The sequence below is a fragment of the Nicotiana tabacum genome, chromosome 17, assembly GCF_000715075.1.
Source record: "Nicotiana tabacum cultivar K326 chromosome 17, ASM71507v2, whole genome shotgun sequence".
In the NCBI taxonomy this organism is placed as follows: domain Eukaryota; kingdom Viridiplantae; phylum Streptophyta; class Magnoliopsida; order Solanales; family Solanaceae; genus Nicotiana; species Nicotiana tabacum.
The window spans coordinates 53,430,424-53,456,927 of NC_134096.1; the positions used below are offsets into that span (position 1 = coordinate 53,430,424).

Here is a 26,504-nt window from a genome sequence, read left to right on the forward strand (position 1 = left end):
TGACTTTTGGGTAAACGGACTCGGAATCGGGTTTTAATTATTTCAATAAGTTTGTATGATAATTTTGGATATGTCCACAAAGTTTGGTTAAATTACGATGTGTTCTGGATAAGTTTGGGTTATATGGTGATGGTTTTCGATTTCGACGTCGATTTGAGCATAAAGGCTACCATATTGAGCAAACGGCCTTTGATTCGTGTTTCGACTAAACCATTATATCCGTATCGTAATTTTGGAACCATAGCAACGTAAATCATTAAGTTTTGAGATCGTATAAGGATTTTATGGTCATTTTACTAAGAATTAGGTTGCTTAATATTTCAGATTAATTACAAAATTACCACTGAATTCGTATTTAAAAATTTGCACGGTTTCCAAATATTGAAACCAATATATTTCATTTATTATAAGGTCAAATGGAGTGATTCAAAAGCCTAACTTGACTGAAATTTCATGAGGAATCTATTGGAGGCATCAAAAGCGACTTTCAGGATTGTTTGTCATAAGAAACGAGTTAGAACAGCTGGGCATTTTTGGCTATTAATGTTGTTGGGATTTTTCTCATCTTGAAAGTTTGGGATTGGGAGAATTCAAGGATGTTCTTCAAGTTTCTTCCATGGGGTAAGGTCTAAACCATAACCTAAGTATTTTCCGTTGATTCATTCTCTTGGTTTAAGCTTTAATCCATGATTTTAATTGAAAACTCATTTAGTTCTTTAAATCAAGACCTAGGGTTATGTCCTAAATTTTAAAAATTGAAAATGAGTTAAAAGATTTTATTTCTCGATTACTTTTGGGGTTTTGTTCTCCTATATTAGAAGAACAACATACTCGAATTTGGCGAGTTTTGGAGGAGTATTTCGGGAGATACATGACCCAACTAGTGTGGGTTGGACTCTTGGGTTATGAACACCCCAAAGCGATTTTTTAGCGAATTGGTTTAGCTATCAGACTCCGATTGAGTGAGTTTTCATTCGTGTGTGCTTATATTGGTTCAGGCTTCGCTCGGGTAAGCTGGGATTCGGCATCCAAGGTGGACCTGGCGTTGAGTTTTGTTGACTTTTTGGTTGACTATGGGCTTTTGATTAAAGATTCGACCTTTATCGATTGTGTTTGTTTCCTTTGGAATTATTTGATGCTATTGAGTTGCTTTTGGCTAGTTTCGAGCCATTCCAAGGTTGGTACGTGCGGGATGACATTTCTAGCGTATTGTTTGGCTTGCTCGGTATTGGATTCAGCTTGTTTGAAGTAAGTAACACTTCTAAAATTGGTGCTGAGGGTATGAATCCCTGAACATACGTGTTATGTGTTTGGTATTGCCATGATGCACATGCTAGGTGACAGGTGTATGAGTGTGCATCGTGTGAATTACGACTCAGTTGATTCTCTGATACTATGTAGTTACCTAATCTTGTTTCTATCCATGAAATCTCTACATGTTAGAGAAATTGAGGTGTGAATCATGTTAGAAATCATGTTTAGGCTATATGCTTATTATGTTGGGGCCCACCGAGGTCATCTTTGTTGTTGAGTTATTTGCTTAAATTGCAGTTAGATACTCAGTCATATTCATTCATTTGCATATCATATCTCAATCTCTCTTATCCTTTGTTGTCACATCATGTTATCATTGTTTGGACTGATTAGCATGAGATTTGTGAGCCCGAGAGGCTGGAGAGATTGATGAATGAGTTGGGGCCTAAGAGCCGTGTTGTGAGAGATATTGTGGATCAGGTTGCACACAATGCTATGTTGGCTTTATATATATTATTATTATATGGATTGGGTAGCACGATGTAGCAAGTCTTATAGGCTTTATTATTATTGATGCGATCAGGCTGTACGTCGCAACAAGTTTTATTAATTCATGATGGGATCGGGCTGCATGGCGCAGCATGTCATATTGGCTTATATTAGCGCTCGGGAAAGATCTGCCCCTCCGGAGTCTGACATACCAGCAGTGAGCATATGTACCGTACAGTGTTGAGTGACTAAGTGTGTTGAGTGATTGAGCGTGATGAGTGAGAGTGCGAGACAGTGCGATTGAGTACTTTGAGAGTATGATTACATGAGTTTATCACTGTGATGCATTACATTTGACATGCATACTTGACATACATGCATAGAGATGCATTTCCTCATGCTACACGATTTTGTGACATTCATGATTTCACATGCACATTGGCATGTAGGCATAGAGATGTACAGTCCTCATGCTATATGAGAATAAAATATTTTATCTGTTGTTGAAAGTGTTTTGGAAAAATCGCAGTTTTCTAATTTACTCATATTTTGGTGAAAGATTTGGCTTTTACTGTTATACCTGAAAAACATGCCTATTTTTCCTGTAACTGTGAACGAGCTGAGTATCATATCTTTGAGTTATTAACTATGCTGCTTTTATTATATTGTTACGAGTTGTTCTTGGCTATTGGTGTTGGACTCTGACCATTGACCAAACTCGTCACTACTTTCAACCTAAGGTTTATGTTTGTTACTTATTGAGTACATGGGGTCGGTTGTGCTGATACTATACTCCTGCACCTTGCGTGTAGATTTTGGAACTGATGTTGCTGTGAGTGGCGGGAGCTGGCATTGAAAATGTACCCGCGTTTCGGTTATAGCTGCCTCTTGTTCTTGGTAGCTTTAGATTTATAAATCTGTTTATGTACGTTTCGAACAAATGATGTATTTATTTCACACAGGTTTGTAAACTCTAAGTCCTGAAAGCTCATGGTTTGTACTACCAGTCCTTGGAAAATTGTATAAAATTCAGTTATTTCATTTTTGACTCTTATCATTATCATTATATTGTGGTTTATTGTTAGTTGGCCTACCTAGTGGGTTGAGTTAGGTGCCATCACGACTAGTTGAATTTTGGGTCGTGACACTAATGTCTGAAGTATAATAGCGGGAAAGGAAGGGATAGATGAATCTGGGACTATTGTCCAGATCAAGCTATAAAGAGAATCAAATGTGTAAATATTACTTGGTAAATAAAATTGTTTAGTTACCAAAGAAAAATGCGTCTGGCAATAATTTACAAATGAATTACCACTTGAACTTCAAGTTCATATTTTCTTGTATGAGGATCTGTGTATTCATAATAATTCATTCCACGTATCACTTTCTCAGCTGCCCATTTTCTCCCCCTAATGTTGGGATCACCAACACATTTCCCAGGCTTCTTTGGGAATCCATCTTTGTGCATTGTGGTGGCATAATTAAATTATATAGCACATCTATATTTCTAGATAGAAATTATTTGGTTCCTGACCTTGAACCAATTATGATATGGAGTATTTATCATAACTTGTTGTCTAGATGCGTACAAGTGCTACTATCTATTAAATAATACACCTCATACCAAATTTCTTTTTGGGAGTTTTGTTCTCATAACCAATGGTTTAGCTATAATTTGAGGCATACAATTTCTGCTAAACCAACTTAGATTTAAACTAGCATTATCAAGATAAATTATCATAATTTATATTCTGGAATTGTGCTCTAATAATTTGAGCAAACAACCTTGCAAAAACCAAACTGCAAGTTGGTAATAAATGCACATGTGACCATACAATAGATGCATCTATTAAAATCATATAATAGTAAACGGTCCACATGACAGGTCACTGGGCCCATATATATCACCATTTATTCGTTTCAGAAATCAAGGGATCCATTCCCAACCTTAACTGATATATCATGAGAATAAGCAGCACAAGAGAATTTTTGAAGAATCTTCTATTTCTTCAATATATGCCAATGTGAATTCTCAATCAATATTCGCATCATAATTGAACCGGGATGGCCAACCGGTCATGCCAACTAATATTTATTTTAGTAAACCTCTAGTTTACTTGTGGCATGTGATTCGATCATCAAGCTTATATGTGTGCAGTACAAATAGAAGCAAAATCGGGTAACCTTTCATATTTACCTGATATGATTATAGTAATATAAAGATATTCAATATTCCTTTCATTTATAGTCTCAAATGCCAACCACTTTGGCTAATATATTTGAAACTCAAAAAGTTTCTTTTGAGACTTACCACAATATCAATGTCACGAACAATTTCATTCATCCGGGCAGTAACAAATTAATTTTTCCGGAGCTCTTAATTGATTTTTGTACTACAAGATCTTTTGTCACACCATCTATATGGTGAATGTCTCCTTCAAGGAGAAAATCATATCATAATAATTATCACGATCAAAATCATCATAAGCAAAATCATTTCTTGCTTTAACTTAGACTTTAATAACGTTTTATAAGGCACGATAAAATATTTTTGGCGTACCACATGTATGCAACTAATGACATATTCATGTAACCACACAATAATATTCATTATCTTTTTTTCTCTCAAACCTCCTAGTAGAGGTGAGTTGTAGTATTTATTCAACCATGCATAAGCACATTCTTATGCATAATTTATATCACATATATATTTTCACTTTCAAGAATGAGTCTGAATTTACAATGCTTATCACAAGTCGCATTCTTTTATAAATGGATTATAATCGTCTGAATGTGCCTCATATTTACAGACCACATTGATACATATTTTCTTCACGTTTGAAGGATTATTTTGAGAACCATTATTGTTCTCCTTTTTACAATGACCATAATGATGACTATTATTATTTTTGGTCTTTGGCACGCAAACATTCATTCGTCAACCACTTGTCTTCATTAGACTTATTATGCATTGCTACCGCATTCACTTCAAGAATGGAGCAAATCAAGTGGGACAAGTTTTATGATTTTTTCCCCATCAAAAGCGTATTATTTTGCATCATTCATCATTATATCATCAATATGGTGCATTAAGACTTGAACTCAATGCCTTACCCCATACAATAGCGTGTTAGGCTAAATATGTTAAATATGTTGGGATTCAAACCCAATATCATGACTTTATCATCATGGTGCACCAGGACTCAAACACGATGTCTTACCCTCAACCAATGGCATAATAGGATAAAGTGTGTTGAGGCTCACCCTCAATTCATTTAAAAATATTACCCACTTATAATTACCATAGGCATAAAATCTTTCCGTCTAATGTTTTCATATTTGATGATTCATATGAACTAATATAAAAATATTATTCCACATTACAAAAGCAATAAAAGTAGTGTTGGCCAAAAATTAGATATCAACATCTCTGTAACCAAAGATAAATGTTATGTTGGTAATTAATGTGAATAAAGCGATGTAGTTCACAAATATGATATAAAGTTAGAATAATACCTTAACGAAAACCGTATATTATATAACGCTAAAACATGTCTAAACCGTCAATATATCCGGTTACCTTAGCTTATATTATGCAATCACTAAGCTATACAAGCCATTTAGCATAACTTAAGATACCACATGCATCTAGTAACAACACCGGATAATATGTGAATACTCTTACTGTAGTACTGTCTTTATCATGCATTTCTAGTAACAATTTAGCCATGTGATTTGACATGGTTGTTTGCACCAAATATTAATTCATGCAAGAGCCATTAGGCTCATAACCAACTAATCTTTGTTGTGCCAAAAATGAGATCAAGGAAAGTACCTGAAAAGAACAAATAAGTATCAGTCAACTTATCATTTAGCAAGGTAGCAAAAGCAATTGTAGCTCCCATGGCAGGCTTTCGTCTCTTATAGGAAGTATAAGAGAATTTAGTAATTCGTGCTGATAACGTGTTATGAAATATAGCTCAAAGTAACAATATAGAATAAGAAAAAATAAGCTAAGAGATATAAAAAGAAAAAGAGGAAAAATTCTTATTTCTTCTTCAATTGTGTTATCTTTCCTATTTATTATAATGTCTTTATATAGATATGAAAAGTGAAGAATCACTATTGTAAAATAGTGAGTGGAATGGCCACTATTTAGTGGAATGGCTACTATCGAGAAAAATTATTACTATTGAGTAGAATGATAACTATATAAATATGTTATTGAATATGTCATTAAATATTGAAAAAAAACATTATAGAGAAAGATTATATGGATTACGTTGATAATGGAGAAACAGCGAGTATTACTCTTTTGGTGGTTAGGTACATCTAACGTATTGAGCATACTTGTGCTTGCATTATTACACGCTCCTACAGCCGCTAAGAAACAAGGATGACAATCTTGATTGTAGTTATTAGTTGAAAAAATTGGAGTTATATATTAGTTGATTTGGGACAAAATATTACTCTATATTTGTAGTTATCCAACGATTAACTTTAGTGTCTGTCTTTGTCATGTTCACATTTATTCCACTCTTGTACATCACTCATATTGTCCCCCACCATTTCCCCACTACTTCTCACAGTAGAAAACTGATTACCCAACGAAAGAGCAAGTAGAAATATGAAGGGACAAGTATCTAAAACCAGATCTACTTAAATAAATGGTTTAATACAATCATATACCTATAGTTGCTCTATGTCATTTGAGAAGGATGTTTTAAACAATTAGAGCTAAAACTGTAGATGACAAAAGTAGTTAACTTTAACGTTGAAAAATATACATGAATTTAATTTGTGTACACTCACAATTTAAAGTTTTTTACGCCATTAAGTTAAGATGACTTATAACAACATATAATTGTCTATAATTTTTCTAATTGATAACCTGAAATGTATTTAATAGCGTGGTATAACCGATTAAAATATAATAGATATGATATATAAGTTTTTTAAATTGTACAAGTATATAAGTTAAATCCAAACCCCTATACGGTTGGCTCTAACTTCCCGAGGAAAATCAGACAACTACTCCCGTTTATTCATTATTTTCTGCATGTATTCCAACTCCTATTGCAATTGGCAATTAGTGCTAGTTTTTAATAGTGTAAACTCAAAGTCGAAAGACTTCCATGAATAAACATCTAAGTAATGAAGTAAGAAAGTTTTCTGTAGATCATGCGCATAATTATTATTATTTTTTAAAAGGAAATTGAATTATAAAATAAAATGGGATGTTAACAAAGTCGTAGTCGTCTTCACTAAAACGTTTGAGGCGGTCTAATAAATTTGCGAATATTGCCTCTTGCAATTATCTAAGTAAAACTTGTTAGAAGTCACGTAATTTTTATTGGGATGATTCGTTATCATTATATCAACTTCAAATAATTGTTACTCACGTTAGCCGCCTTGGTTGATCTAAAAGTGAAATTCATAGCTATTCCATTTTTAACTATTTTATAGCCTTGATTGAGCATGTCATTATTGTTTAACTTTCCTAGGTCCTTAAGAGTGTAACAAAAATTTGGAGAGCTCGGTGCACTAAACTGATGTGATTCTTCGAGTTAACAGAACAATCGATCAGGATCAAAATCTTGAAATAAAAACGTGGTTTATGGGCTGACTTCAAGAAATACCGTATCTCAAGTTTTAGGACTCGAAATTTGATGATTCAAAAACGAGGTGAAAGATAACGATTTCAACTATAGGATTTACTCGTCAAAACAATTAAATATTGATGTTGCACCAGTTCAATAAAAGTTATGATTCTATGATATCAAAAGAACAAATTTAGATCAAGTAATGTGCTCTTGAATGATCAAGAACTAAGAAGTTCCTAAAGTCACCACTTGGAATCAATTAACGTGATAAAGAAATACCACACGCAATTGAAAACAAGATAAAGACTATCATCATCTTTCTTGGAACCAAAAATAAGGATAAAGACGACAAAATAGAAAAACATACTCTATTGCAAATTAGGGAAAAGCTCAAAAAAGTGAATTTCATTCCACAAGGCAAGATAACCCGCATAGAGTCTCTTCTTTGATGACTACAATTCCTATTCTTATAAGAAAATAAAATAACTAAAGACAAGAAAAGTAAAATCCTTATTTTACAAGAAAAAGAAACAAGAATCTTACTAAAACGAAAATCCTTATTCTAAAAGGAATAAAATAAATCCTATTTTAAGAAAGAAAGGGTCTTAGATTCTTGAAATCAATCTTGGGGTTTTTGAACTTGGAAACACGTCCACACACCTATTCTCGGGCATATAGGAACTTGTTTTTGGTGAGCTAACTAACAAAAGGCTAATATAGCTTCTTGATTTGTATTTGCATCATAAACTCTCACTATGCGCGAGATCCGAGGAAGGGTCGGACGACACGAGTCTATTGTACACAGTCTTACCCTTCATTTTTCTAAGAGACTATTTTCATGCCTCAAACCTGTGACCTTCTGATCATGTGACAGTTACTTTACCAAGTTACGTCAATGCTACCTTTTCAACAAAAATTTAGAGAACATTCCGTTCAAATTTGACATCCACACAATGTCAAAATAATCTCGTGTAATGTCGATCATGAGATATAATATTTTTCACTGACAATTAAATTACAAGTGTACCACTAGCTAATTCTTGACAAAGACATCGAGGTGGAGTTTTACTAGAAGTCAAGAAAATAGAAAGAAAATGTGAAGAAGCAATTAGAAGGGCAAACCTGTAGGCCCCAGTTGCAACCTCTCCCTCAGCCCCCCTCCCAAGTTGAAAGAATGAAAATAACGGATTGTATCATTGAGACAGAAATCTCTCCTTCTAGTCAAGATAATTACTGGTTCTTTCATTTAAATTTAAATGACACACTTTCTCTAAGGCCCCGTAAAATTTTGCCAAAAAATTTAAGATTTCATGGTGATGAGGTAGGCTAATGTGATTGAAGATTGTAGAAAACGAGTCGCGATACGGATATTTTGGGTTGTACAATGCATTGGGAAGTTGGAGAAAAATTGTTGCAGAACATGACGTTTTTGCCATTATGCGACCGCAGAAATACTCCGCGTACCGTAGATCCGCCGCGGAGTGGAACAGTAAAGGAGCAAATATTGAAAACTATTTTTGTTGGCCACATAATGATTTTGTTGGCCGCATAATGATTATGCTTCCGCGAAATTGCATCGCAGAATGGACCAGACCCAACCCAGAATTTGAAAATTATTTTGTGGCCATTTTGCTGGCCACATATCTATTCTACTGGCCACATATCTATTCTGCTACCACAGAATTGCACCACATAATTGAGTTCGGGGGTCATTTTTGAAATTTTTTTTACCCGACCCCATTTTGATTAATAGCCTTTGGTGCTCATTTTGGAGCATATATATGATGTTTTAGGGAGAAGTGAGAATATCATAGAGAGAGAAGGAGAAGGCCTAACATTTTAATCATTCATTCTTGCCCCAATCTTCAAGAATCATGGAAGCCACTCACTATTCCATTATCTATCCGGGTAAGTCCTTTTCCTAAACTTTCGTGCAATAATTGATGGGTATAAGTATGTTGTGGGATTGGAGATAGCCCATGCATGTGCCAATAGGAGGTAGTATGTGGGGTTGTTAAACTATATCGGGTAGTTTCTTGTTGAAATTGATTGAGGAAGGAAGGGATTACCATTGTAGAGCTTTGTAGTTAATTTTGCATTATAGGTGTTTGACAAAATTCCTAAGAGAGTTACACCATGAGAATTCTTCTAATTATTATCCGATTTTCGCTATCTTCCTATAGATTGTTATTGCTAGAAGTGTTGGGACGTTGTAGTAACTTAAGGAAAGCTCAAACAAGGTATGTTGGCTAAACTTCTCTCTTAGAATCGAATTCCATGATGTTCCCGTAAATTTCTAGTATGGTTGGCGCAAGTTTCTAATTTCCATGTTACGGGTTGATCCTAATAAATTTGATTATTCTAAACAAGTATTGTGTTGAAAGATATATGTAATCAAAACGTGTTGTAATTGCTCCTATCTTATCATGATCTCTTTCGAGAATGAGTTCAAGTAAGGGTGATGTATTAAAACGTTATGACTTAAACTAGTGTTTCTAATGAAAGGCTATTATGCTTAACTTAGAAAGAAAACCCAACATGCTTAAGACTCATATTACTCATATATATATTTGAGGTCTTGATTCCAAATGCCCTTAATTGTTGGTAACCTATGATGATGTTTGGAAGTGAAAGAAGTGTGAGTGAGATGTAAAATGTGGCCATGGTTGTTGTAACTAATGCATTTGATTCGTATTCGTGTTCCAATCGTAAAATACCTTGCTCTCCTTTATAAATTTTTCTAATGTGATTTGAGTTCTTACATACTCATGAGTTGAAATTGTGTATTGTCCTTTTGTAAAATATTATTTCAAGAATAAGTGGTGTGTCACTCGTTAATAATTTTAACTCGTGTTTCAATTGCTAGTCATTTTGCTCTATTCATTGAAAAGGAATCTATTGTGTTTAAAACCTTCATTACTAATAAACATAAAGTTGTGATTTCCGAAATATTCTATATGTTTATGTCTGTGATGATGGTCCTTGAAAGTAAAGAAATGAAAGTGTGGAATGTGAGATACGGCCATCGAGCCATGAATGAAGAATCATATGTATGGCCAAGAAAGCCAATGAAATAATGATGTTGTGAGTGGTTTAAAGTACTAATGAAGCTATATATGGTGTCAAAGGTTATGAGGTGAATGTATTTGTACTTATGCTTCCTTTGTGTGCAAAACAACATATTTTTGGGAGTATTATTAGCGAATCGAGGAAGGGTGGGTCGTAAGGCCCACACCTAAAATTACACGTGCCGGTGTAGGAGTTGATTGTGATTATTTCCCTTATTTGGGATGAGATTGATGTATTGAGATCATTCCCCTTGATTGGGATGAGATTGTTGATAGCCCTGGATTTGATGTCGACTCACACTGCATATGTGGGAAGATGACCCAACCTATCAGGTGGTGATCGGACGCTATGTTGTACGCATGGTGGTTCCTACTCTTGGTAACACCTTTTTTCGCATCATATATCAATCCACATTGTTCGTGGAGAGATGACCTATCCGATCAGGCGTGATTGGACTCCATGCTAAAAATACAGTGGTATATCGGTGCAAATGATCTCCCAACTAAAAATAATATTATTTTCGTGTTTTGAAAATTATTAGGTTTTAACTTGGCATTGATTGTTACTTGTTGCTTATATGGTTTTCTCTTTCTTATATTGGCATTCTTTTTCTAAAGAGGACATTTAGCTTCACATACTAGTACAATTCCACATGTACTAACGTCCATTTTGGCGCGGGCGCAGCATCTTCAATGGATGCAGGTGGTTCGTCAGCAGGAACTTTGATCCTCGTTAGCAGATACTCTCTACTCAGCAGGTTTGGTGAGCCCTACTCTATTTCACGCCTTATCTCACTTGACGTTGTATTTGTGTTTTGAGGTATAGCCGAGCCTTGTCGTCGGTACTTCCATACTACTCTTCTGTTTTATTTAGAGGCTCCGTAGACGTATTGTGGGTGGTGTACGATGTTGGGTAATGAGTTAGAAGTGTTGGTATTTGGCAAATATATTTTTCCCTCAAAATTATGAACTTGTAATATTTTTGAAATTGTAAAATGAATATCCTTTGAGTAATGGAAAAAGAATATGGAATATTTTACCCTTCTCATGCTTATCTCTTGTTAATGGTTCTTTTATTGTTATTGGGTAAGGTTGGCTAGAAGGCATCAAGTAGGCTTGCTTTATCGGGGTATCACGGTTGAGCGTCAGTCGCGCTCCCCGAGGTCGTAGCGTGATAAGCTTTGTATTAGAGCCAAAGGTTTTAAAGTGTCCTAGGATATCTCGGAGCCGTGTCTAGTACAGTCCTTCTTATCAGTGTGTTGTCGACCACATCTATAATTAGGAGGCTACTTGGACATTTAGGAATGTCACCCTTTTTTGATACTCCAGATCATGCAATATAACTTAAGTTAGGAAGCTAATTTCATCGGCATGTATCCTTTTCCAGATGAGTAACCCACGAGTTCGAGGCAGCGGGAAGGAATTTAAAGAACCAGTTTCTAGGGGAAGTGTCCTTGTTCCTATTAAAGTTACCGCGCCACCGAATCATGTGGTGAAAGCACCTAAGAAATAAAAGAGGGTTGTTGGTACCAATAAGCTGGAATATTTGATTTGTAAGAAACGCCACTTGGGTTTATGTTGAATGACTCTTGAAATATGCTATAGTTGTGAAAATAAAGGGCACAATAAAAACAAATGTCCTAGGTTGGGTACACGTAGACCGGTCTGCCCGATATGCGGGTGGGAACATTTGGCGTCGTGTTGTGCGTATGCTCAGGAGCGTGTTAGGGTGGTAGGCTTGGGAAATTCCAAAGGCCTATACCACAAACCGGTACAGAGATTGTTACTCCCGCCAAAAAAGCCTGGAGGAAGGATAGAGGGAATGCTTATGATGTATGAAAAAAGGGTAAAAATTCGGTCAGTGGGGCTAGTCAGTTTAGCGGACCTCATTCTCGTTGCGAGAAGTGTAGGAGATATCATTCGGGGTATGTCACTATGGTACCAATGTATGTTATGGATGTGGAGTCGAGTGGCATCAGTTAAGGTACTGTCTTGCCAACCTAAAATCACCAAGTAAGTCACTCTTTAGTAACTCATTATGAACACCGCATAATTTTTCTTGTTGTATATGTACATCCATATTGAAGGGCCTATATAAACATGGTCTTAACAACAAACTGAATCACAAAAAGTTGCATGTATCAACTCTTTGTACGAGGCGCATTATTCGTGAAGCCTCTTTATCACAATTCTCTCACTTACAACCTCTTGAAAAATTGAGTTTTGTAATGATTTCCTTGAAATGAGTTATAACCCTAGGTTAACACTTCCCACTTGCTTCCCTAAATTCTCAACAAGGGACTATGCCTAATGAATTCCTTATAGAACTTTCTGATTCAAATGGATAACATTTGCTCACTTGTGCACGCACCATCATAACATTTACCTACATGGCATCGAATCTAATGTAAAGCGGCCTAGCGTGAGATCTTACTTAAACACGCTCTTTATCCATCTCCTGTGTATGCGGATCATAGGATTTAAGGAATCACTTTACTCTATTTGGAAACGTTATCATGAAAATTTTTCACTGTTTAGTAACGTAAGATCACGTCTCAGCACCTATCATATGTGCACATATCAATTGAAATGGCCAGTTGTCTTCATAAAGTCTCTTTGAAACTTGGGATCCTCACAAATTTGTCATAAGAATATCTATCATTCGCCCGTCTCAGTATAACTTTCATGTACACTTAGATCATTCTGCAGTAAGTAACTTGCCTTGTTCCTAGTTTTGTAGTCGCCCATGATGTGGCATGGTATTGCAGTTTGAGAGTTATTATGGCAAAAACATGTCCATCTCACAATAAATGTTCACTCTCTCTTTACACCTCTACAACATGTTCTGATTGTGATCCCTAGTTAGTGAACCTATTGTGCTAGTCTCCCGCCACTTGTTGGATAGCCATGTGAGATCGCGTCCTTCCATGAGTTGATTTAACACTTATTTTCTTATAGGATCCTTAATAGGCTCTCCGTCAAGACCAAATGCACCTTTGGAGTTATCATAGCATCATGTCTGCTTCTCATGTTTTTCCCATACTTCGGTAGCATATGGGTACTTTTCAAGTAATAAAATACATGGCGAACCCATTATGAACATTTGCAAACCTTCTATGGCTATTTTATAGTGTCTCCCTGGGTTGTGTTATCTTTAACACTCGGCTTCTAGAATCATTTATTATCCCATTATCATGTGCGGAGAGTTTACTATCCTTAATATTCCACATTCCTGGGGTGGATAGGAGTTTTATTTGCCTCTCTCCCCGGAGCCTCATATTTACCATTAGAACCAATCTAACCAATGCATGATTTAATCCAAATATTAAGATGTCCTAGCTATATGGTTTCACTCGTGTGTGGTTGAAGTTATGTAGTCTTACCACGACCTTTCCCTCCCCACTTCAGGTGGATGTTTCAGATTTTGGAACAGCATATCGATTTGATAGATAAGTTTATCGCATCTCTAGTCCTCTCATATAGGATCAACTATCGGGAAAGGGTTAAGCTACCATAATAAGAGCCTCACCAGTGTTCAACCTCTTTTTCAACCTAGTAGGCTTGGGGCGTAGTTTCCTTGTGTCAAATACTGTTAAGAGCGTAACACAACTTCATGTATTTTTGGAACCTCTATCACATTCATGTTGCAAGACTCTTCTCATTTTGAGTTAAACTGATTTTCCCTACACTTAAGAAGGCAACTAGTGTCACGTACTTGGCTATTTCTCCATAAGGCTTATTATTGCCGAACAAGGCACATAAAGCATAAAACAATTGTTATTATCCCTTTCATAACTCATCGTCCTCTAAGAGTAATTGATGCTAATGCATTTATCCTCCCAATCATGCCTCCCATATATCACATGTCTAAAACGACTCACTTCTTTTACATCTTAGAATCATGTACATGGTTCCCACATTATCTATGTGTACTAGTTAACTCTATGCCTCATTTGTCGAATCAAGGATTTCATCACAATGATTAACCATGTCGGCACTATGGGTAGTAACCTTCATGTCTCTTAATATATAACCTCCTAAAATGCCCTCTCAGTACATTGATGGATTCTTGAATAATTCCAGCCCAATCTCGAACTTCGTTGTTCCCATTTGTAGTAAATCTATCGAGAGTTGTAGGTTCAAACATGTCAAAAAAGCATCATTCCATGATCAAACATGATGGGTAGGAAACTCTATAGTCATATTCATTCTAGCACATCATAGAATAATTGTCGAAGGTTGCCAAAAGTTTAATTTGGGTGTTTGACATAGAGATTTAGAGTTGAAGAAAGTGAACGGGTTACTCTCCAGATTTTCTCCATGAAGATATTATGTGAATGGTTAATAAAGGTAAAGTTAATGGATAATTGGCTTATGAGAGGCACCTTATTTTCATCCTTGTTAGATAAGTTCGAAAGTTGAGATTGTCGCCGTCAAAGTAAAAGAAAATATTCTAAATTGTTTGTATAGCCAAATGGTTGTGATTCGAAAGGTACTTTCTATGTATTATGACTTAAATATGTACGGTTCATGTCAAGGTACCACTTTTGTTAATGAAGTGCCAGTAACATCGAGGTTGGTATTATTGGTATATATATTTTTATGCTTTGTTGAGTTATGGAGGTGTTGTTAGGGTGATTTTAGTGTTACTCTGGCAGGTAGATAGGCCCAATTACAGGAGAGACTCCGCCAAAATTTCTAAAAATATTTGGAGGTAGTCAAATTTGGGGGCTTGAGATGTTTGAAAGAAGAGTTGAGTTATGTTAAGTGTTTTGGGCGGACTCTACTCCTCATTCGAGGACAAATTATCCTAAGCGAGGAAAGATGTAAGGCCCCGTAAAATTTTTCCAAGGAATGTAAGGCTTCGTGGTGCCTAGGTAAGCTAATGTGTTTGAAGATTGTAGAAAAAGAGTTTCGGTACAGACCTTTTAGGTTGTACAATGCATGGGGAGTTGGAGGAAAATTGTTGCAAACATGGCATTTCTACAGTCCATTATGCGACCGCATAATTACTCCGCGGACCATAGATCTGCTACGGAGTGGAACAGTAAAGGGGCAAATTTTGAAAAAAAAAAAATTCTGGCCACATAATGATTATTCTACCGCTAAATTACATCGCGTAATGGACCAGAACCAACCCAGATTTTAAAAATCATTTTGTGGCCATTCTGCTTGCCGCATAACCATTCTGCTAGTCGCATAACCATTCTTCTTGCCGCATAACTATTCTGTTGGCTGCATAACTATTCTGCTGGCCACATATCTATTATGCTACCACATAATTGACTACGGGGGTCTTTTTGGAAATTTTCTTACCCGACCCCATTTTGATTAATAGCCTTTGGGGCTCATTTTGGAGCATATATCTCATGTTTTAGAGAGAGGTGAGAGTATCTTAGAGAGAGAAGGAGAAGTCCTAGCATTCTAATCATCCATTCTTGCCCCAATATTCAAGAATCATGGAAGCCACTCAATATTCCATCATATATCCGGGTAAGTCCTTCTCATAAACTTTCATGCAAGAGGTTATGGGTTTAAGTATGTTGTGGGGTTGGAGATAGGCCATGCATGTGAAAATAAGAGGTAGAATATGGGGTTGTTAAACTATATCGGGTAGTTTCTTGTTGAAATTGGTTGAGGAAGTAAGGGATTACCATTGTAGAGCTTTGTAGTCAATTTTGCATTATAGGTGTTTGATAAAATTCCTAATAGAGTTACACCATGAGAATCCTTCTAATTATTATCTGATTTTCGCTATCTTCTTATATATTGTTATTGCTAGAAGTGTTGAGACGTTGTAGTCACTTAAGGAAACCTCAAACAAGGTATGTTGGCTAAACTTCTCTCTTAGAATCGAATTCCATGATGTTCCCGTAAGTTTCAAGTATGGTTGGCGCAGGTTCCTAATTCCAATATTACGGGTTGTTCCTAATAAATTTGATTATTCTAAACAAGTGTTGTGTTGAAAGATATATGTACTCAAAATGTGTTCCAATTGCTCCTACCTTATCATGATCTCTTTCGAGAATGAGTTCAAGTAAGGGTGATGTAGTAAAACGTTATGACTTAAACTAGTGTTTCAAATGAAAGGCTATTATGCTTAACTTAGAAAGAAAACCCAACGTGCTTAAGACTCATATTGCTCATATACATATTTTGCAAGTTTAATATGAAAGACTTGGTAATTGTCGATTTAATTCTGTGTATTAAGATCAATAAGACTCCTCGAATTCTGGAAATGTCACAATCTTATTACATCCAAACGCCCTTAATTGTCGGTAATTTATGATGATGTTTGAAATTGAAAGAAGTGAGAGTGAGATGTAAAACGTGGCCATGGTTGTTGTAACTAGTGCATTTGATTTGTTTTTGTGTTCCAATCTTAAATCACCATGCTCTCCTTTATAAATATTTCTATTGTGATTTGAGTTCTTACATACTCATGAGTTAAAATTGTGTATTGTCCTTTTGTAAAAAATTATTTCAAGAATAAGTGGTGTGCCACTCGTTTATAATTTTAACTCGTGTTTCAATTGCTATTCATTTTGCTCTATTCTTTGAAAAGGAATCTATTGTGTTTAAAACCTTCATTACTAATGAAGCTAAAGTTATGATTTCCCAAATATTCTATATGTTCATGTTTACGATGATGGTCCTTGAAAGTAAAGAAATGAAAGTGTGGATTGTGGGATACGGCCATCGTGCCATGAATGAAGAATCATATGTATGACCAAGAGAGCTAATGAAATAATGATGTTGTGAGTGGTTGAAGGTACTAATGAAGCTATATATGGTGTGAAAGGTTATGAGGTGAATGTATTTGTACTTATGTTTCCTTGGTATGAAAAACAAAAAGTTTTTGGGAGTATCATTAGCGAACCAAAGAAGGTCGGGTCGTAAGGCCTACACTCGAAACTACACGTGCCGGTGTAGGAGTTGATTGTGATTATTTTCCTTATTTGGGATGAGATTGATGTGTTGAGATTATTCCCCTTGATTGGGATAAGATTGTTGATAGCGCTGGATTTGATGTCGACTCACACGACATATGTGGGAAGATGACCCATCTGGTCGGGTGGTGATCGGACGCCTTGTTAAGCGCATGGTGGTTCCTACTCTTGGTAACACCTTTATTTCGTATCACATGTCAATCCACATTGTTTGTGGAGAGATGGCCTAGCCGATCGGGTGTGATCGGACTCTATGCTAAAAACATAGTGGTATATCGGTGCTAATGATCTTCCAACCAAAAATAATATTATTTTCGTATTTTGAAAATTATTAAGTTTTAACTTGGCATTGATTGTTACTTGTTGCTTCCATGGTTTTCACTTTCTTACATTGGAATTCTATTTCTAAAGAGGACATTTAGGTTCACATACTAGTACTATTCTACATGTACTAACTTCCTTTTTGTCGGGGGCGCTGCATCTTCTATGGATGCAGGTGGTTCGTCAGCGAGCAGCTTTAATCCTCGTTAGCAGTTACTCTCTACTTAGAAGGTTTGGTGAGCCTTACTCTATTCCGGGACTTATGTCACTTGACGTTGTATTTGTGTTTTGAGGTATAGCCGAGGGCACTTCCATACTACTCTTTTATTGTACTAAGAGGTTCCATAGATATGTTGTAAGTGGTGTACGATGTTGGGTTATGAGTTAGGAGTGTTGGTATTTGGCAAATATGTTTTTCCCTCGAAATTATGAACTTATAATATTTTGGAAATTGTAAAATGAATATCCTTTGAGTAATGGAAAAATATTGTGGAACATTTTACCCTTCTCATTCTTATCTCTTGTTAATGGTTCTTTTGTTGTTATTGGGTAATGTTGGTTAGAAGGCATATAGTAGGCTTGTTTGACCAGGGTATCTCGGTTGAGCGTCGGTCGCGCTCCGCGAGGTCGGAGCATGACACTTTCCTGATTAGTTCGTTAAAAAAAAGACACATTTATATATTTAGCAACGATTTAACTTTAAACTTTTTATTTTACCCAATTTAATGTCACAGCCCCAAATTCCCTCCATATAATATCGTGATGGCACCTAGTCTCTACGAGTAGGTAAGGCTAACAAATAATAATTACTGAACAGATAAAAGTTAACAAGTTACTGAAAACAACTGAATAATAAATAAAAACCTTCTGAAAATAGAATCTCACAATACACACCCCAAAATCTATGGAATTGAGTCATAAGCTTTACAGAATACAACTAGAGTACTACTACGTCACTGTCCAAAAGAAAATGCAACATGAAGTAAAATTGGGAAGGTGACTTTGAGGCATGCAGACATGGAGCAGGTATACCTTGAAGTCTCCCAAGCTACAGCTACAACAATCCTCTAACGACCGGCACGAGCAGACATACATGGATCTACACAAAATGATGTGTAGAAGCGTAGTATGAGTACACACAACGGTACCCAGTAAGTATCGAGCCTAACCTTAGTAGAGTAGTGACGAGGCGAGGTCAAGACACCTACTAAGATATAAAATAGACAGTATGTAATTGCAATACTGATATGTAATGGAAAGTGAAGAAACAGCTAATACGGAAAGATAATTGCAAGAACTAGTACCAAAAACCAACAAAAGATATAACACAAAAGAAGCAACTAAAGTGCCACAATGATCATGTACGGACAACAACTGCTAGAGCAAATAAGGAATGACACAACAAGATTTATTTTCCACCAAAAATACATTGCAACATGAAACGAATAGCAAGAATCACAACGAGGTACCGCCTCGTGTATAATGAAATAAAAACTGAGGTACCGCCTCATATAATCAAGAATCACAACCAAAGTACCGACTTGTATTCACTTATCTCAATTTCAATCACAATCTTCCCTTATACCGCCGTGTGAGCCTTACATTTGAAAATAGATTTTGAAAATAGTTTTTCTGAAATAGCTACACGTACTTTAGCCCACCTTATGACACTACGTGGCTTCATATAGTTCCCCTACAAGTATCACGCACATAAGTCCCACATTACACCGCCGCATGCATATCAACCCTAACCCTTATACCGCCGCATGCGCGTCAATATCATATAACAATAATAATTCACACCACAAGTGCCCATTTATCACAACTTGCCAACAACAACAATGTCAGTATTTCCATAACAATAGCACATGGCTCCACCACAACATATGCGAGAATATCAACAACAACAATGGATGAAAAATGCTTAGTAAGATAGATGTTTCAACAATAACCAACATCGCCACATCATATTAATGACTTCCACAACTTCAACACCAAATAACTCAACAATAAGATAAATAATATATAACCACAATATTAGATAAGACTAACTTCACAATAAAAGAGATAATATTCAGCAATGAGTCTCAAATAATGGAAATCAAAAAGTAAAGGGATAACATGAACAATTACTTCAAGTAACGTAAATCAATATGTAATGAGATAACACGAACAATAACCTCAACAATGATAATTAACAGTAAAGAGATAGCATGTAACAATAAAGGAGACAACAAGTTCAACTAAAGCATGGGAGCAATTTAGCAAGTAGGATGTAGAAAATATACTAAACAAGTCAACTAAGGCATTTAAGGATAGTCTAACACAATTAAGGATAATTTGAGTATGAGAATTTAGAACATAATATGACATTTCAATTAAAGTGTGGAAATAGTCTAAGTAGCCTAAACAGGCCAAATACTACGTACAACCCATGTACCTATTTGTCACCTTGCGTACACAGATTTCACTTAGCACAATTGAATCAAACAATACCAATCCTAAGGGGTAGTTCCCTCACACAATAGATATAACAGTAAAAAAGCAACTAAAGTGCCACAATGATCATGTACGGACAAGAACTGCTAGAACAAATAAGTAATGACACAACAAGATATATTTTCCACCAAAAACACCTTGCAACATCAAACAAATAGCAAGTATTGCAATTAGGTACCGCCTCATGTATAATGAAATCAAAACTGAGGTACCGCCACGTATAATCAAGAATCACAACAGAGGTACTGCCTCATAATCACTTTTCTCATTTTCAATCACAACATTTTCTTATACCACCGTGTGAGCCTTACATTTGAAAATAGGTTTTGAAAATATTTTTTCCGTAATAGTTACACGCACTTTAGCCTACCTTATGATGTCGCGTGACTTTACGTTGTTCCCTTATAAGCAACATGCACATAAGTCCCACCTTATACCTTTGCATGCACATCAACCCAAGCCTTATACCGCCGCATGTGCGTCAATATCATATCACAATAACAATTCGCACCACAAGTGCCCATATATCACAACTTGCCAACAACAACAATGTCAATGTTTCTACAACAATAGCCCATGGCTCCACCACAACATATGCAAGAATATCAACAACAACAATGGATGAAAAATGCTCAATAAGATAGATGTTTCAACAATAACCAACATCGCCTAGATGTATTAACGACTTCCACAACCTCAACACCAAATAACTCAGCAATGAGAGAAATAAGGCATAACCACAATATTAGATAAGACTAACTTCACAATAAAAGAGATAATATTCAACGATGAGTCTCAACTAACGAAAATCAACAAGTAAAAGGATAACATGAACAATTACTTAAAGTAACAAAAATCAATATGGAATGAGATAACACGATCAATAACTTCAACAGTGATACTTAACATTGAAGAGATAGCATATAACAATAAAGGAGACAACAAGTTCAACTAAAGCATGGAGCAATCTAGAAAGTAGGATATTGAACAAATACTAAATAAGTCAACTAAGACATTTAAGGATAGTCTACACAATAAAGGATAATTTGACTATGAGAATTTATAACATAATATGGCATTTCAATTAAATCATGGAGATAGTCTAAGTAGCCTAAACCGGTCAAATGGTAGATTCCATCTACCCATGACCCCACGAGTTCATATATGCGATTAGTTTTAAAATCCGAGTTCAAATCGACTTTCAAAACTCAATTTTCTTATTTTTTTAAAACATGACAAAGTTTCACAAATTTCTACTTTGATTCACATGATTTTGATATTAAAATCTAAGATATGTTGATGGAATATGATGAGAAATAGATTAGAATCACTTACCCAAGGTTTATAGGTGAGAATCTCCTCTCCAAATCGCCTCCTACCGAGTCTAGGGTTCAAAAATTGGGAGAATGAGTTCAAAATTCTCGTCCCTTAGCTATTTGTCTAGTCGCAAATGTCTCAAATGCGACATGTGGTTCGTAATTGCGTACCCCGCAAATGCAAAGAATCACTCGCAAAAGTGCAGACCCTTCCATCTCTGCTGTCATCTCAATTGCGATGAAACGTTTGCAATTGCGAACCTTGGACCTCCGCAAATGTGACCATGTAGATCGCAAATGCGAACAAGCTCTCCCCAAGTACTTATCGCAAATGCGAACCCAGCAGACTTGGCCTACCTTCGCAAATGCGAACCAAAAACTCGCAAATGCGAGATCTGAGGCCTGTGCAGAAAAACTAGCAAACTTTAATTCCAACAACACTCTGCTAAGCGTCTGAAACTCTCCGGGAATATCCACATAAGTCTAAAAATATCATACGAACTCGCTCGCACTATCAAAACTCAAAAATAACATCTAAAACTACGAATTGAGCTCTAAGGCGCATGAATTTCAAAGAAATTTTCAAGAACTTCTAGAGTTACAACTAAGCGTCTGAATCCTATTATAGGGACTCCAAACGGCACCAATTTTTGCAGACAAATTCTAAATACCATAACGGACCTATTCCAAGTCCCAAAATCTAATTCCAAATTTGATAGCTAAAAGTCAACCTACGATTAAACTTTTCAACTTTAAATTACTAAATTTCGGTAAATCAACCTACAGACTTCAAAAATTAATTACGGGCATATGCCTAAGTCCTAAATCACGATACGAAGCTATCTCGGCCATAAAAATACAGTTTCAGGGTCATTTTTACAAAAGTCAAAGTTTGTTCAATATTTTCAAATTTAAACTTCTAAGTCAAGAATCAAGGGTCAAAATCAATTCGAAATCATCCCGGAACGAAACTAACAAACCCCGCACTTCATAAAAGCATAAACACACAAGTGTGAAGCAATAAAAGGGGTAACAGGGAGTAATTACATAAAATGACCTATCAGATCGTTACATTTAACCTTAATGAGAAGCTTTTATAGCTAGGGTGCATAGAAAACCGATAAACCGCACCAAACCTATAATCCGAGTCAAACCGGAAAAAAAAACCTCAATTGTGGTTTGGTTTGATTTAGTTCAGTATTGAAAAAGCAACCCGACCATAACTAGTTTGGTTTGGTTTTAACTAAAAAAGTCAAACCGAAACCAAACCGAAACCAAACCAACACGATAGTATATTTATACAATTTTTAAAAATATTTTATATATATAAATATTTATTGTAATGTAATTTATAAATATTTCTTAAACTTTTCAGAGTTTTATCTTTTAACGTATTACTTCAAGTTTGGACTTAAACATTTTGGAATGGTAAATAAATTTTATAGCCCATAAATGTAGTAACTCAAACAAAGTTCAAATCAATACTAATACTAACAAAAGAAATTCAATTCAGCACTAGGAATAATGATAATGTTTGATATCTATGTTTTAGCTTTACATTGATTTATAATGATAATGCGTAACTTAGTTTATCTTTTTTGTTATGTAATTAATAGTACTTATTAGCTATATTATTTTAGCATGACCTCTATAATATTTTTAGATGATGTTAATTTTTATTAAGGCTTATTAATTAACAATATTTGCTTTATGCAATTTTATTACATTTGTTATTGAATATTTTAGTATAATGTTATGACATATCTCATATTATTGTATTATTTTCTTAAAAAATACATTATATAGTTGTATCTTATTAAGACTTAAAGAAATATTTAGTGCACAAGTTACATATTTTGTGTTATGAATACTTTACCGGAAAAACTCCGAAAAAATGAAAAATACGAAAAAATCGAGATTGAAAAGCCCGATATTATTAGTTTGGTTTATAGATTTAAAAACCCGATATCACTGATTTGATTTGATAATTAAAAAATCAGAACCAATCTGACCTATGTACATCCCTATTTATAGTCACACAAATATTATGGCCAACAAAACTTTTGTCCCCTAAGTTTTTAAGACCACATGTTCCAAAGTATTCATTTTTTTTATCTTAAACTTTGTGTCAAGTAAAACTACTATCATCTAATTCAATATTAAATTCGGAATCGTGTAAAAATTCATTAACAAATTAAATATCATTATTAATACACTGCTAACGGTCGGTTATCAATTACTCCTGTCCTCCATACCTAAAAGGCAATTTATTTTAAAAAAGCAAAAGATTTCACAAAGAAATAACTGACAATCTACTTCGAATGTCCTTCACAAGCTCACAAATGGAATTGTAGGATGAACCTCCATCACTTAGTGCATTTTCCGCACTCATCTTTAATTTCTTAGCCTTTTCCCTTATAGTCTTTCCTTCTTTTGTGTGCATCAACATTCTCACCATTCCCTCTATCTCCTCTCTCTTCACCACCTTCGTCGGCAAAACCGCCGGCCGAATCGCCACCCCTAGCTCCTCCGTCAACATGGAGGCGTTCATTTTTTGTTCAGCATATAGTGGCCATGCAATCATAGGAACCCCATTTGTCAAACTCTCCACTGTTGAATTCCATCCACAATGAGTCAAAAATCCACCCACGGATGAGTGGCCCAAAATTTCGACTTGTTTGGCCCACATAGACACTACTAAGCCCATCCCATTAGTCCTAGTTAAGAACCCTTCCGGCAAGTATCCCGACATGCCACGTGTCTCTTTGCCTGTAGAGTTCATATAGGCACTATCTGCATCACCGTCGAACGGGGGACGTACAACCCAAACAAATTTCTGTTGGCTTAATTCTAAACCCAATGCAAGCTCGGTCATTTGCTGAGTTGAAAGTGTTCCACCGCTTCCAAAAGATACATATAGAACCGACCCATGATTTTGCTTGTCTAACCATTGAATCACCTGTTGAGAAATATGAATGAATTGGAACAAGTTAAATAACACTGTACATATAGAACTGAGTTAAGATTTTGCTTGTCTTACCATTGAACCTATTTTGAAAATATGAACGAAGAACACAAATAATGTACAGGCTTAGGCTAGAAATATAGTAATAAATCCCTCAATATATGTAGAACTGATTGAAGATTTTGATTGTCTAGTGATCATCCTTTGAGAAATATCACAAACGATTTAGGGTTGAAGTATGTTAAATGAGTAAAACTTTTAGCAAAAGTGATATTTGCTTTATCTTCTTAGCAAGTTTACTATGAGATCGAAAGCAAATAGCTTTACTGGACAATATATACAGCCTTTTAAATTATTGCACTAAGCAAATAGTGGAAAATTCTAATTAAAAAGAAAGATTTTTTTTTATTTTAGGTGCATGACTCTGGAAAAGAAATAATTTATTGGAGAAAAATAGAGAAGATATTTGATAATACAAGAAAGATTAGAAGGTACTAGCTTTTTTATACAAAGTAAACAACAATTAATAGGGAAGAAAAACTAACTCATTAGGACGAAAGGACGCCATACTTTCAAGTTTCATCTTAATGAAAAATACTTTTCTATTTTTTATATTTAAAAAAAAAAATTAGCGTTACCTCATCACGTTCAGTTGTTTCAACTGTTCTCCTCAAGGGACCAACTGGAAATATTGGAAAAACAGGCATCTTTAGTACCGATCTCAACTTCTCATTATTTCGAAGTGCTTTAATAGTCTCAGGTTCTAAATCTTCCCAAGTATTAATCAAGATTCCATCAAAAGCTGCGTATTCCATTCCTAGCTTTACATACTCTTCATACTGCTGATCACTCCGATCCAGCAACGGATCCACCACGTCATCAGGTCGCAGTGCTTTGCAACCTGGAATTTTCAAAGGATCTTTAAGATCAACATATTCACCCTCAACTTCTTTGTCAAAAACTTGGCAATATATAGCTAATGCTAATGTCCACGCAGTAGTTGGATGGTACGCGTACTTAGAAATTTTAAATTCTTCAGCAATTGGCAATATTTGTGTGCAAAAAATGTCGACAATTAAAGCATCTGGACGATGAGTCATGGAAGCTATAGTGGAATGAATTTTGGGCAAGGCTTCGCGCACCATTAGTCGTAATTGAGTGAAAACTTTAGTGCTGGAATTTATTAGGTGGGAAATATCGACTGAAGGAATGGGAATTATTTCTATGGTTTTTTTCTCATTGGTGAGAGTGGATTTCTTGAGAAATTCAGTTTCTGCTGAAGAAGAGCTGGTTGTGATAGCAAGAATTGTAATTTTGATGTTATAGTGAGCGGCTAATCGGTTGCCTAAGACTAGAACTGGGATTAAATGACCCATTCCAGGGCTTGAGAGTATAGCAATATGAAGCTGTGATCTATCCATTACAGATATTATTTCAGAAAAGAGAGAAAAAGAATTTTTAAAATACTAGCTAGGACAAGTTTTGGAGAGGAAAATTTCTTGAATTGTACAGAGTAAAAACCATTTATTTATGGGCTTTATAGGAACCAGAAAGTTTGGAAAAACAATAAATAATTTGTTGAATCAAACTGAACAGAAGTCTAATGCGTGCGGTTTCAAAGGGACATGCATGAGAATCTATTTTAATTTAAAGGGAAAAAAAACAAGAAACAAACAAACATGATTGTCAATTCTTTAGCCAAGTAGGGTCAGCAGATTTAATTTAAGAACCACTAACATTGAGGGATGAAACCTATCTGTGAACATTTGCGTGATAATAATATTCACTACCGGTTTTTTATGACCAAAGATCCAAGTACCGGCGGAGTTTAATTTATGGAGTGGGTGAATAGACTTAATGGCACTTATACTTAGCCACTTTGTTATGCCGGTTCTTGAACTTAGAAATTTGCCAATTGAACGCTTACACTCATTCAAACCGTGAATAATAAACGTTTATCCTACGTGGCTGATTCTATGTGTCATATTTAGCTTTAGTGTGATTCACACGCTTGTAAGGGGCGTGAAGGCCGTTTAGAA

At 35.5% G+C, this 26,504-nt stretch overlaps 1 protein-coding gene across 1 annotated transcript; it reads right to left on the reverse strand.

Moving 5' to 3' along the window:
• Positions 1 to 23,659: 23,659 nt before the first annotated feature.
• On the reverse strand, positions 23,660 to 26,083 carry LOC107823584 (anthocyanidin 3-O-glucosyltransferase 5-like). The gene is made up of 2 exons (XM_016650273.2): positions 25,104 to 26,083; positions 23,660 to 24,459 (listed from the first exon to the last, which is right to left on the reverse strand). The coding sequence occupies exons 1-2, from the start codon at positions 25,884 to 25,886 to the stop codon at positions 23,791 to 23,793; spliced, it is 1,452 nt and encodes a 483-aa protein (XP_016505759.2). The 5' UTR covers positions 25,887 to 26,083; the 3' UTR covers positions 23,660 to 23,790.
• Between the last annotated feature and the right edge of the window lie 421 nt (positions 26,084 to 26,504).